Source organism: Chanodichthys erythropterus, chromosome 21 (genome assembly GCF_024489055.1).
Source record: "Chanodichthys erythropterus isolate Z2021 chromosome 21, ASM2448905v1, whole genome shotgun sequence".
Classification (NCBI taxonomy): domain Eukaryota; kingdom Metazoa; phylum Chordata; class Actinopteri; order Cypriniformes; family Xenocyprididae; genus Chanodichthys; species Chanodichthys erythropterus.
The window spans coordinates 11,289,994-11,304,383 of record NC_090241.1 but is presented as its reverse complement, the minus strand read 5'-3'; the positions used below and the strand labels follow the sequence as shown (position 1 = coordinate 11,304,383).

General features: G+C 36.6%; 1 protein-coding gene across 2 annotated transcripts in view; it reads left to right on the top strand.

The window, feature by feature from the left end:
* Nucleotides 1–8,750: 8,750 nt before the first annotated feature.
* pbx1b (pre-B-cell leukemia homeobox 1b) overlaps nt 8,751–14,390 on the top strand; it is a 103,713-nt gene continuing 98,073 nt past the window's right edge. For both annotated transcript variants that reach the window (XM_067373036.1, XM_067373037.1), the window contains exons 1-2: nt 8,751–9,179; nt 10,879–10,952. In XM_067373036.1, coding sequence (XP_067229137.1) covers nt 8,992–9,179; nt 10,879–10,952 — 262 coding nt within the window. In that variant the 5' untranslated portion in view covers nt 8,751–8,991. The remainder of the gene's footprint in view (nt 9,180–10,878; nt 10,953–14,390) is intronic.

Sequence of the window (14,390 nt, the reverse complement as noted above, 5' to 3'; positions counted from 1 at the left end):
TCTATTCATCAAAGAATCCTGAAAAAAGTATAGTTTCCACAAAAATATAAAGCATCACAACATTGCAAATCAATGTTTTAGCACAGCAAATTAGCATATTAGAATGATTTCTGAAGGCTCATGTGACACTGAAGACTGGATTAATGATGCTGAAAATTCAGCTTTGATCACAAGAATAAATTAAATTTTACGATATATTCACATAGAAAACAGTTACATTAAATTGTTCTAATATATTTTACAATATTACTGTTTTTTTTATTTGTTTTTTTTTTGCCTTGATGAAAACTGTATATTATATTATATATATATATATATATATATATATATATATATATATATATATATATATATATATACAGTATAAATGGGTGTGTGGGTTTGAACTCACCTGTAGTTGAAGAGAGGATGGTGCAGGAGGAGAAGAGGAGAGGAGGAGGAGGACAGGAGTACAGATGGCTCACTAACATAACGAGGCTTGCAAATAAACAAGCTGTTGATTGATGTGATGGAGAACACGTGCAGCTGATGGAGACCGGACTGTGATCGCAGCAACCGAGATCCACAACAGATGAAGCAGAACCTCCCGAAGAGCTGAAGATGTTGAAGTCTCTCTCTTTCGCTCTGTGAGGCGGCATTGATGTGGCTCTGGGCCAGTGATTAGTATGTCTGCTGTAACACAGATCCTCTTTGTTCTCAGCTGTATTGATTCTTTCAGGCTCGTCTGTGGAGGCTCCACTGGCATGTTGCTCAGAGCGTCTCTGAGGTTTCTTGATGCCCTGAAACCTAAACGCTCATACCACAAGCGCCGACAGTCTCTCACGAGTCTGTCTCTCTGTTATACCTACAGTGTTCGTTTCCATGTAGACATATAAATGAATAAAAGCAGTTCTTGTTTTTAAGATGTTTGACTTCTTAGATAGCGATTCTAACTCAACCAGACAATCTGTTTGGGCGACCAATGACAGACCGGAGGAGTGTTCAGGAAACCTGTTTGAAAGTCATTATTGTGCAGTTGTGTCGAAGAAATTAAACGCTTTTACCTTCAACAAATCAAATTCCTTATCTTATAGAGTTTAATAAGGTTTTGTAATTAATTTGTAATTTCCATGCCCAGAGATGTGGAATGGATCTTACCATGATAAAAATATGTTAAAGTCAGAATGAAACGGAAGTTGTGCTAACCTTTTATTCCCTGTTGTGACACATGTCTGAGTGAAACGGCTTCTGGAATAAGAACAAATGTAGGGTGGGGCTTGATTTGCCCATGGGGAATTGATTAAATGGTTGTGCTTTGCTATTGGTGGATCTCATGTGAGTGACAGGTTGCCCCGCCCTCATCATCAGAGAAGAGAAGAGATGTTGCTGCAAGAGGGAAGGAAAGTTATTTTGATTAAATATTACAAGGAACATTCATTTAAAAAACATGATGTGTTACATCCTTTGCAACATCTCGCGCATGACACGGCATTTGAACTTGGAAAAGAAACAAAAAACTGACTGGAGCCGCTCCGGTGGAGAACAGTGACTGGATCTAACACCTTCAGATGACACACAGCTCATATCTCTGTCGCTGTAAGTTACCGAAAGCGAAACCACACACAAAACACAGCAGAGGGCTCTCTCGCACTTTATGACGTGACAGACAACTAGTTGTTCTGCGTGGTTCCGTTCACACAGTGCGAATATTCGGAGAATGCGGTTTTGAGTCCTGAAAATGTATACGGGTGTGAGTTAGGCCACGTTCGCACAGCAGCAGAATACGGTTGTTAGTCCTGTATTTGAGTCCTTATGGTTGTGTTCACACCCAGTACGGTTATTTACGGGAGTGACAACCACATTCTATAAACGAACTCACACCTGTACATTTTCAGGACTCACAACTGCATTCTCGGAATATTCGCACTGTGTGAACGGAACAGGACTGCACGAGATGTCACAACGACGTGACACGCGTGTGGAGCGGTTAAAGACTCCGGCTAGTGTGTGTTTACATGCCGCTGTTGGTTAATGAAGTTTTGATTGATGAACTCGCGGTTCAGTTAGTCTCTTGTTATGTGAAAAGTGATAATACTTAACAGTTTTATGGACGTCGCCATCTTTAATATTACGTTGATCACTGTCGTCATAGTTACTAGTAAGATGGGCTTGACTCTCGTTGCACGTTCTTATAGACAGTGTTCCAAACGCTACTGAAAGTTGCTACATAAACGAGACATTTCAAGACTCTCACCTGTAAGTAATTGCGGTTGTCAATTCCAAAAACTGACAGTGTGAACGTGGCCTATACCAAAGACTATAGAATAACACAAAACATGTCACTCGTATTGTTTTGAATGGGAAATGTGTAACGCGCATTATGGCGGAATAAGTCCCGCCTTCAAAATACGAGCCAATCGCCGACTGGTAAAGTCATCGCGTCACCTCAGCGGCCGTTAGAAGCACTGGTTTCAATAGAAACAGTCAGACGCACGCCTCCGAAATGAGGCACAAGAGACGCACATTTAGGACTGCGCATTAGCTTGATCCAGCCTAAAAAATAGTTTTTTTTTTTGTCATGATTTGAGCGTTTGGAAAAAAAATTATGAGACCGTTGTTGTCAGAATTCATTGGTGATTTCAAATATGAAATTTATTTATGTTTCCCCATTCAAAGAGATAGGAGCTGCATGGATGCCCAGGATGCCCGAGAGGCGTTTCAAAGATGGCCGCCGAGTGAAATGACTTGTCTTAAACGGACTTTAGGCGTTTCTCAATGTCAAGGATACTTCCTTGGCAGGACTGGTCCTTCCAAGTCACTTCCTTCAGAGTCTAGGAGAGGCTCCTCTTTAGCATTCAGAGAACACGTAAATGGAACAGACTAGCAAGTGCACGTCATTGCGTCATTACCCCCCGGTAAACAGCTACTTGTTTTCTACCTTTACAGTCTGTTTTCTACACGGAGACGTATGAACGCCTCCGTTTGTTCCTTGGTCCCTGTTAAAAAATACGAGAAAGCTATGAATAACGCTGTGAATGGTATAAATGGTATAATATTAACGTTAAATTACTTTAGACAACTTAACTAGTTATTTATAAAGGATGCCGGTGATGGCAAACAAGCTAACAACGGTCCGGTTCAGTTAGCCATCAATAACGTAATTTGTATTTGTATAATTTATAATATCAATACTGTAGTAATTTGTACTGGCATTTAAACGTTAAACTTTATTTATCTGACATATTTACTACTGTTATAACAAATGTTTGGTAACGTAAATATACTTACATTTGAAAGCATATTGCCCGCTAACGTCCAACATTTTTTAAAAACATTTTTGAACAAGATAGCAAAGCTGCACGCATAGGATTGTGGGTGATTTGAGAGCGCGAAGAGCGCGAAGGATACACATATGCATCCTTTCCTGTGTATGGGATATTTTTTCGAACGAAAGACTCAGTCCTTGTTTGAAATTCCGAGGATCCTCGACATTGGAACAGTCCTTTGACGGATGTCGATGACGTAGCATCTTCGAAATTCTGGCTTCCGAGGATCCTTCCTTGACATTGAGAAACGCCTTTTGCCTATACGCTGCACTCGCGTGTCACGTCATTTGCGACGTCTCACGCATGAAACGGCATTTGAATATGGAAAAGAAACACAAAACTGACGGGAGCCGCTCCGGTGGAGAACAGTGACTGGATCTAACACCTTAAGTCAAGATGACGCACAGCTCATCTCTCTGTCACTGTAAGTTACCGAAAGTGAAACCACACAAAAAACACCGGCTCTCTTGCACTGTATGACGTGAAAGACAACTAGTTGTCCAGTGCGGCTCTGTTCACACAGCGCGAAAATTCAGAGAATGCGGTTGTGAGTCCTGAAAATTTACGAGTGTGAGTTCAGTTATAAAATGTCACACCTGTAAACAACCGTACTGTGTGTGAACGTAACCGTATTTAAGGACTCAAATACAGGACTGACAACTGTATTCTGCTGCTGTGTGAATGTGTGTCTCTACACAACCTGTTTTGGGTTCTTTTTATGCCAGCCATATAGTAATATTTAAACAATAGTTGGGTTAAATAAAACTGCCCAGCACATTGGGTAAACATTTAACCCAACCGCTGGGTTGTTTTTAATCCAGCAATTTTTCGAGTGAACCTTTACCATTTTAAGATCCTAAAAAATGCATGTGTAAAAACCCAATGGCAATAGACTGTTTATTAATATTTTAAAATGTGGAACCAAATAGACTTCCATAAGTGTAAGTTCACAGAAATCAAATGATTGTCAGGAAAAAAAAAAAAAAAAACTCTATTGTTGTCACACTTCACACTTCCTTCAGGAACAGCCCTAAAACTTCCAGCAGTGTGAGCGGAATCTCCTCCTCGTGAGGAATGACCCGTGGCACCAGAGAGATCCACAGATCCACTGCACGACTTCATCGCTGTCAGCTTCAATTCACTCATGCCACCCACCACACACACACACACACACGCTTAATGGCGGTAGGTGTGTGTGTGTTTGTGTGAAACAGCACAAATAGTGTGATTGCGGTGTGTGTAGAGTGAGGTTTTAAGTGATTACTGTAAAGCTCTTTCATTGATGAGAAATGTGATATATGATTTGGCATTAATTCATGTCTTTATTGATATGCAGCTGAAAATCCTCGATGCTGTCTTAAGTCGTATGTCAATAGCCATTCCTGGTTGTTCTTTTTATGGTATTAAAACTGTAAATTAGGATATTTTATTTATGGCATTCTATACAGGCCTGCATAGAATGTGCACAGAATTCGGTACAAAGTCTTACACATATCCTTCACAAATTTACACCTTCCACATCGTGCATGTTTATTTTTATAATTAACATTTGACAGTACTTTCAGCTCATTTTAACACGTTTATCCTATCCTGCAGAATTACCTTTTGGGAACTGTTGGCATTTTGACTATAGACAGATGATCCAGTGGTTTTCCATATGGAAGTAGCATGAGGAAAGCTTCTTCCCCCACTGTGGTGTTGTATTTGACATTGTGATCTGAAATGGACTCTGTTACTTTTAATAGCTGTGAATGTATGACATAGAATCACATTAGGGTGGCAATATTGTTTCTCATCATACACACTCAGACGAAACTATGAGTGTGGCTGCCACAAGCAAAATTGTATTGATATTCTGAGAGGTAATTTTACATAAATTAAATAGTTCATTGGTTTCAAACTGGTTTGGTTTGCACCAATATTGGATGCAAACTTTTCTTCTTCCTATTTATTTTGCTACACTCTTAGAAATAAAGAGTTTCAAAAATGCAGTATTAAACATTTCAAAATAACATTTTAAAAATCAAAAGAACCTTTTTTCCACCTTTTGAGCAATGGAAAGATTCCATACATTGTAAAAAAAACAAACAAACAAACAAAAAAAAAAAACAGTACAATATACAGTAACAAAAAACGGCAGCTGTGGTTGCCAGAACTTTAGTGTAAAAAATACAGTAGCAACATTTTAGGTTTTATGGGACATAAAATGGGACAGTAAACAGATAGTTTACTGTCTATTTTACAGTTCAAAACCATATAATTTAAAGGTTTATGTTGTAATAATCACGGTTCATAACTGTTTATTTTAAAGGTTCTTCATGAAATCAATGCCAATAAAGAACCTTTCTTTTAAAGAGTGTATCTTCACGGTTATATAGTCCCATTTTATTATCTCCCTTTTGGAGTTGCAACCCAACTGAGAATCACTAATGCATATAATTTTACATGATTTAATTAGCTAAAATGTCTTTAACTTACAATTAACATCCAAGATTTTGTGATGATTCTGAACACTAAAAGTTATCCAAAGTCAAAAAACAAAGCCCAATATTGCAACCACCAGTTTAAAGTCAGCACGAACGGGTTCTGGAGCAAGAACAAATGTAGGGCGGGGCTTGATTTTGTCCATGGGGAATTGATTTGATGGTTGTGGTTTGCTGTTGGTGGATCTCATGTGAGTGACAGGTTGCCCCGCCCTCATCATCAGAGAAGAGGCAGGGAAGTTATTCTGATTCAAGATTATGTGGCACATTAATTTAAAAAAAAAGGTGTATACCGATAAATCATTTATAATATATACTGCAAAAATGGTCCGTTTCGATTTCATGGTGACTTTAACCCATATTTGAATGTTCAACGAATTGCGCACTTCAAAAGTGGTGTCTGAAAGCTTGTTAGATTGATCTGATGGGTGAATATGTTGCCGTGCGCTGGTCAGGACAGATGTTTGGACAGTGTGACCGTCTCTCATGCTACGTGAAAGATCTCTCAGGGATTGCTGTTACACTTGGCAGATGGTGAGATGCACATTACAGAGACGCCACCACAGTGCACACGCTGCTGCCTCTGCTTACCAGGTACAGAACTTTCCTTTTACAAATTTAAACAGAGAACAACCAGGGAACTGTCTGCAAAGTCATTCCGAATACATTCCAAGAAATCTGTCTATTAGCCAGAGGGTCACTGCTCAATTTGGAACAGGGAAACTAGCCTAAAGTGTCTTCCATTTATTTTTGCTCCAAGATTGCTGGATGTTCCTGTTAAGCAGGCATCTCTCAATCATACACACTGGATCCAGTGTGTGTGTGTGTGTAACCTCCCCCTCTTTCCCTGTGGCTGGAGCACTAGAGTGGATGCTTCAGACCTGGAAGGCACTTTTCAGCCTGGTCACACACACTGGGGCCCTGCTGCTTGGCTGCGCACCATGGGTCACCGGCTTACATTAGAAAAACCCAACCGAACACAGTCAAGCGTGCTGCTTGAACATACCTGACACAGTGCTGCACTGAGCATTAAAACAGATCGATGCACTACATGCTCAGACAAGACATTCATAATAAAATGCATAAAATAATTTTAGGATTGGATTTCACAAACACCTTGCTGCAACTTAATTAAAAGAGGAAATCAGTATGAAAAATGTAATGATTCAACATTATTCACTGGGATTTCCTCGACTGAAGTGAAGGGTAGAATCATTCGATCGTTAATCCTGAATTAAGCACATTAACCGGGTAATAACTAAAATGAATGAAGGACAAGGTCGATTGTTTTGATTGGGAGTTTTACACCGCTGTGAAATATATCTATTCCTTGGCAGCAGGCTGGAAAATGAGATGGAGTCTTGGAGAGAAAATGGAGGTCTATCACTGGTCAAAGGGGAAAGTGAGACGGACCCTGAATGTCAGACTCAGTGATTTAGCTCATGTTTGACACATTAATAAATTCCAGCATCTTGAATGTCCCTCATTTTAAAGTATTTCTAACTCGAATGAATGAATGAATGAATGACAAATAAAAAAGATATGGCATTTAGATTCTTTAAATATAGTTAATAAAGTTTTAATAATAATAGTTTAATAACTGTATATATCATTTCATTATAAATATAATTTAATTTAGTATTCAAAATCTAAAAATATTTTATTAAAATATTGTTTTATATATTGTTACAATTGTTTGTAATATGCTTTGTGTAATTAGCATAAAGCAAGCACTAGTTTCATAAAAACCTTAATGAAAAATAAGTTATTAAATAATTTTTTTATTTATTTGTGTATTATAATTTAATATATCAAAATAATGTAATTAATATTTATATAAATAAAAAATATATTATTTATACATATATAATTTATATATTTAGAGTTCACATAGCCTAGTTTTTATTATAATTTTTGATGTTATTGTAACCAGTATGAATTCATACACACACACACACACACACACACATGTTTGTTTTTGTGAATTGTGGGGACTTTCCATAGACTTCAATGCATTTTACACTGAACAAACTGTACATTCTATCCCCCTACCCTGCCCCTAACCCTAAACCTAACCCTCACAGGAAACTGTGCAAACTTTTACTTTTTCACAAAAACTCATTCTATATGATTTATAAACCCATTTACATTGTGGGGACCGCTGGCTGGTCCCCACGATGTAGGTGAACTCAGGTTTATATTACATCATGGGGACATTTGGTCCCCACAATGTAATATAAACAAAAGCACACACACACACACACACACACACACACACACACACACACACACACACACACACACACACACACACACACACACACACAAATAAATATATATATATATATATATATATATATATATATATATATATATATATATATATATATATATATATATATATATATATATATATATATATATATATCTCATGTCCTTCATTTAGCTTTTTCTGATCATGCTAATGCTTTTTACTTATTAAAAAATAATACAAATAATTATCAAATTATAATATATTATAATATACATTAATGTTAATAGTATATTATATTTTTTAATTATTACGTTATATTATTAAATGTAATAATTATATTAATGTAATTCTAATATATTTAATATTAATTTAATTATTTTAATAGCCAGCATTATTAATATTTGCATATTGGTCACACCCCCAAACATTTTTTAATCACAGAAAAGGCCAGGCATGTGTGCTATCAGAGATAGGCTATTAACAAAAAACACATGTGCAGCGGACAAACATGAATAGCTGCCTCTCAGGAGGGCACGAAGGCGCGTTCTCGCTTTTCATCTCCCCTGCCCAATGATTGACGTGCACTGAGAGACATACGGAGGCGGGGCTGCATGGTCCCTGCGTCCAATCAAAATGCGCGGGCGGGGCCACAAGCATCGCAGAGTCTCTGAGCGCTGAGAGTGCTACAATGTAACAAAAGCAGCGGGATGAAACAGTGAAATAACGCGCGAGTGTATGAAGCGCTGCGTTCACGCGGGACCTGATTAATAACACACACTCATACACATACACACACACACATTGGTGAGTTTAGTGGTTAAAGGGCTGGTAGTGGCTCGGGCTGTGAGTGAGCTCAGGAAGACTGTGCTTACAGATTGCCAAGAGAGTACCAGAGGAATCTTCGCCGCAGCTGGACCGGAGAGCGACCGGAGGACCAGAGCGGGCCGACATGGACGAGCAGCCGCGCCTGATGCACGCTCATGCGGCCGTGGGGATGAGCGGACACCCCGGCCTGTCTCAGCACATCCCGGACAACACCGGAGCGACTGACGGAGACGGAAGGAAGCAGGACATTGGAGACATTTTACAACAGATCATGACCATCACTGACCAGAGTCTGGACGAGGCGCAGGCCAGGTGAGCTGTCACTCATCACATCCAAAGATCTGGAATATTCATATTGACTTTCATCTTCAAGACGCCAATGACACTTGATTGATTGATTGATTAGAGAATACAATAAAATACACTCAACAAACAATATTCACCAAATTAATTAAATAATTTCAAAAAAGCATATCCATAATAATAATAAAAAAAATTATACCATGCACTACATTTATATATATATATATATATATATATATATATATATATATATATATATATATATATATATATATATATATTAATAATTTAAATATATAAATGAAAAATAATATGTATAACAATAAAACATTTGTACATTTATTTTTATATATTAGTTATAAAACCATTATTTATGTTCCATATACATATTTTGTTTAGTAATATAGCTATTTTACTTTATCACTTTAGAACACATTTAGCAAGCTAATTAAACATAAAGTTCCAAAAATATTTAATTAACCTAATTATAAGCATACCTTAAAATATATACTGTCAAATTATGATAAATACCATACAATGCTACAGTTATTGTTACAACTGTAAACTCTTAATAAATGATTATGAGATATTTTCTGTCATTTTGCTTTGTGATGTAAGTTGACATCTAAGCTTCTTTTTACTTATCAAGTGGAAAAACAAATTCTGCTGTAGTAACAATATCTGTGGGATTTTGGCAGATAAAATTGTTACTAATACTATAACAAAGGAATATAGTTTAGATGTTTGAGATTTTTATAATAAATTGCAATGAGCAAATGTTTTCATGCATATCAGGAATTATTGACAAGTAGGCATCCAGAAATGGACTGATAAGACGATTGCTGTTGTCAGTGTGTCCAAACACATGTGGTGTGTAGTGACAGACATCAGTGTATTTTTCTGACATGCAGTGCTCATTTTTTGTCAATAGAAATGAAAGAGATGCCAAGATAGAATTTGACAGACAGCACCGAGACTCGTATCGCACATCTGATCGTGTCCCTTTAGGATGAATATGGTCAGAACGGAGGTTCTTAATTCACATTTTTCTCTTTCTGTATATTTCAGTGTTACGATTGTTATTAATTAACAGTTTAAAAATGTAATCACCCCACAACCAATGCTAAATGAATGTGTTAATTATTCATACATTGTAAAAAAAAAAATATCACAAGAGTTTTTGTTTTGTCAAATCAACTTAGATGATTAATTTGGTTCAGATAACATACTATTTTGAGTTTCTGTTGATTAAACCAATCGCCTTCATTGTATTAACTCAAATTTTTAATTTCAATGAACTCAAAATTTTAAGGCAACCAGTTACTTTTTTAAGTTAAACCAACAATCCTTTTTTACAGTGTTGAGTGTTTTTGCAAATGCATGTGTTTAATAAAAAACAGTAAAGATGTTCAATTATTTTATATCATTTAAAGTATTTTAGAGTTGTTACAGTACATGCAAAGATACAAAACTATGAATTATTAATTACTGAAATAATGCTAGTTACTAATGGAATTTTGTACATTTTATGTGTAAGCATAAATATGTTAAACAGAGACTGTAATGAGCTGGCTAATGGTCAATATGTGCTTTTCATTTCACCATGATCACTTCACGTTCAGGCAACAGGCAGATAAATAACTCTTTACTAGCTGAATGAAATATTGGGCTGTTCAGACGCTCACCGCGGCCTTGTGTTGTGTTTCAGAAAACATGCACTCAACTGCCACAGAATGAAGCCAGCGCTCTTCAACGTCCTGTGTGAGATCAAAGAAAAAACAGGCAAGTGATATTATTTGATAAATAACACCCTGTTTGAGTAGACAATATTTTTTAAAAAGACTGGACATCAGCTGCATTAGTATTGCAGCTTCTGGTCAACAGTGTGAAAGAAACATTTTGTATTTTAAGGGTTTGCACATGTGGTGACATATTTAGTTATGTAAATACTTTCAATAACAGCTAAAAAGATAAAGTGCTGTGTTGTTTTTCTACATTGTGCACTGGATGTAGATGTTTTAGTGTGTGGATTTCAGTCGGTAAATGTGGTTTTGTGGCGATCCTAGTGAGGAAATGAAGAAAAACGTTCAGCTTCTTTGACCTCTCGCTCCTAAATCATCTTTACAACTCTTGTACTGCACCAGTCTTCTTTTTTTGTGCAGCTAAGGTTTGGTTAGAAAGTGCAGGATTAAATTTCAAACCGTCATAAGTTATTTAGCTGAAATGTTTATTTTGTTGTGTTTGGTTAAAGCGATGAATGAATGTTGTGTTTGTACATTTTTGGAAGGAAAGCTCATTTAATTTTGTGGCGTCATTTTGGAGCCATCGCAATGATTAAAAACACCGTAGATGTAACAGTAGACGTTTTGCTGCCGAGAAAAGGGTGGAAAGTGATGTTTGCGGTCTGTTTTCTGGCCTGGCGTGTCGAGAGCAGACTGGCTGCAGTGTCTCGTCCTCCCCGAGCCGGGAACTACGAAGGATTTGTGCTGGAGAGATATTGAGACGCTATCGCTCTGCGGTTTGATGTGGAAACGGTTCCAGCGTGTTTCACAGTCATTAGTGCGTGTAATAAAAAGGACTAGATGAAGGATAAAGCAGATTTCTTTATCATCATCTCTCTGACTGCTCTGTTCCAGCTGTGAGGCCGTGGGTGGTTCTCATCTCTGTTTATTCTGTCTCTGCGATGGTTAGCTATGATGTTTTCATTGAGTTCGGGCCCCGAGCACGGGCGGGGGTGTTTCTGCGGCCTGCTGCTCCGCTCCTGCTAAGCGTCCGAGAGGGGAGTGACACAGTTATGCGTGGAGTTTTACTCCCCGCCGTTTCTTGTTCTGTTTGTTTTTCTTTTTCGAGTTCATGCAGAGTTCGAGCTCAAACGGACGATGCGGACGTATCCCAGACTGCTCTGCTCCTCTTTGCCCTTTATCTGCGAAAATACGAAAGGCCAAAATGTAGGCCGTGAGCTCTTGAAGACGGCACAGGTCGAAATGACACGGCGCGAGGTTCTAAGTGTTTAGATGTGACGTGTGCTTGTTCTGTGGTAGCATAAGAAAGTTTTCGTCCCACTTCTGCTGCATCTTTGAACTTCAACATGGATGTTTAGCAGCTCTTTTAGATCTTTTCAGCAATTTGAGATGGGTTAAAACATTGGTCTTGCGTTTTGGATTTTGAAAGTATACCATCAATTTGAGATTGTTCTTTGGTCATTCACTGTTTTAAACGACTGAAAATACTGAATTGCGGTGTTCTTTTGTTTACGGTGGTCAACTTTATTTGTTTTGAAGTCATGTATGAATCAAAATTGCTCTTGAGAATTGTTTTGACATCAGTGGAGATGTTGGTTCATTGGCAAAAGTATGCAGGAGTGATGTTTGAATCAGTGTATATATTTAAATGAAGAAGCTAGTGCAACTCAATATAGTTTGCTTAGAGTTATTATTGAAAACTGGGTTCTCCATAATGAACTTATAGATACAATCTTTTACTAAAATTGCAATAAAATATAATTGCCTTAAATTTAACTTTTGAGCACTGCTTTGTAATATTGAAAGTTATTTTTTTGCATAATATTGGTGAATAAGAAAAAAGTAAAAGATTGTCTCTGTGATTGTTTCCTTTCAAACTTATTAGTAATTGCATATTCTTTATTCCATCATATTCTATTACAGATAGTGATTATTGAAACCTGACTAGTAGTAATGTCAGCTCAATTAGTTTATTTTGCATTTTAATAATTTATTACTCTTAAGGCGAGACACTACAGGCAAAAACACTTTTTTTCATGCATCTGTCAATTTTGAGATTTTGGGTTTTTTGGCTTTGCATAAAGTGTTTTTTTTTTTGTTTTTTTTTCAGACTAGTGGAAAGAAAACATCCAAAATACACTTTTAAAGAGTATCTTTTATAGCACTTTATCTATTTGCATCTATAAATTTAAATTACTGTATATATCTTTAAAAGCCATTTTCTCAAAATGAGATTTTTCTCCTGCTCTGAGACAGAAATCTTCACTTCAGCAGAACATGTATACACCAAACTTTACAATTTTATTTCTATCTGTATTCTGAAGGTTATCACAGAGGGGTTTGTACATATATAATTTGCCTGATTTTATACAACATTTTATTCCTGAAAAACTGAATTTTTTTTTTTTTTTTCTGGCTGTTGGCAGTATTTTCTGATTTATGGATAAAAAGAGATATCAAAAATCCTCTCTGTAAAAAAACTTTGACTCAAATATATGAAAAAAATGAAAATGAATGCATATTTAAACACAACATTTCAGAAAACTTGTAATACAAAAAATGCTTGCAATTCTTAATGTACTTAATCAACAGGGGAATAATGGTGATATCTATTAGTTATTTTTTTACCCTATTCACCTGGAGTGTCTTGCCTTAAAAACAAGATTTGTGTACTGTATATTCTCATTTTCAGGTACAGTGCTTTAGACAATTTTAAACAGGCTATTTCAGTGAGATTTATGATTTGTTTGTTTTATCAAGCTAGTTAAAAAAAAAGTTAAAGATATTAAAATATGTAATAATAAGATTAAAGCTAAGCTTACTTTTTTCCACATCACTGTTTTAATTTAAAAGTGTACTGTCGAATATATATATATATATATATATATATATATATATATATATATATATATATATATATATATATATAACTTTTAAAAAAAAGCAATTTTGCAGTTCAAAAATTTGTTTTACAATGTTAACATAATGTCACAATTTAACAATGAGAAGGACTAAAGTCCAGATTGTGTTTGGTAAAGTCTAAAGTAGTTATTATAGTTTCACAGCTGAAACATCTCATTTTTTTTTAAAGCTCAAGATCACGTACAGTCCTGTCAGTAAATTGTAAGTGTGTCTATAGTGTGTTTTTACAGTTCCTCCCAGTGTGCCAGTTGACACCTGCAGGGGAGGACGCTGCCCTGGGTCACGACCTGACCTTTTGACCTTGCTGTGTTTTTACTGGGATATAACGGAACGGCGGACACAGAGGGAAATCTAAACACCCGCAGCGTTCTTCTGCGTGCAGGAGGAGGAAGGAACACTTTATTTTAGTCCACACGTCTGAGACACAGCCGTATTTTCGTGGCGCTTTTCTCTACTTGCTTTCATTCCGCTCATATTTTCTTTCTCGTCTGAGGAATGTGACTCGTATTTGTGTGTGTGTGCAAAAGGTTTGTGCATACGTGTGTGTGTGTTTGCA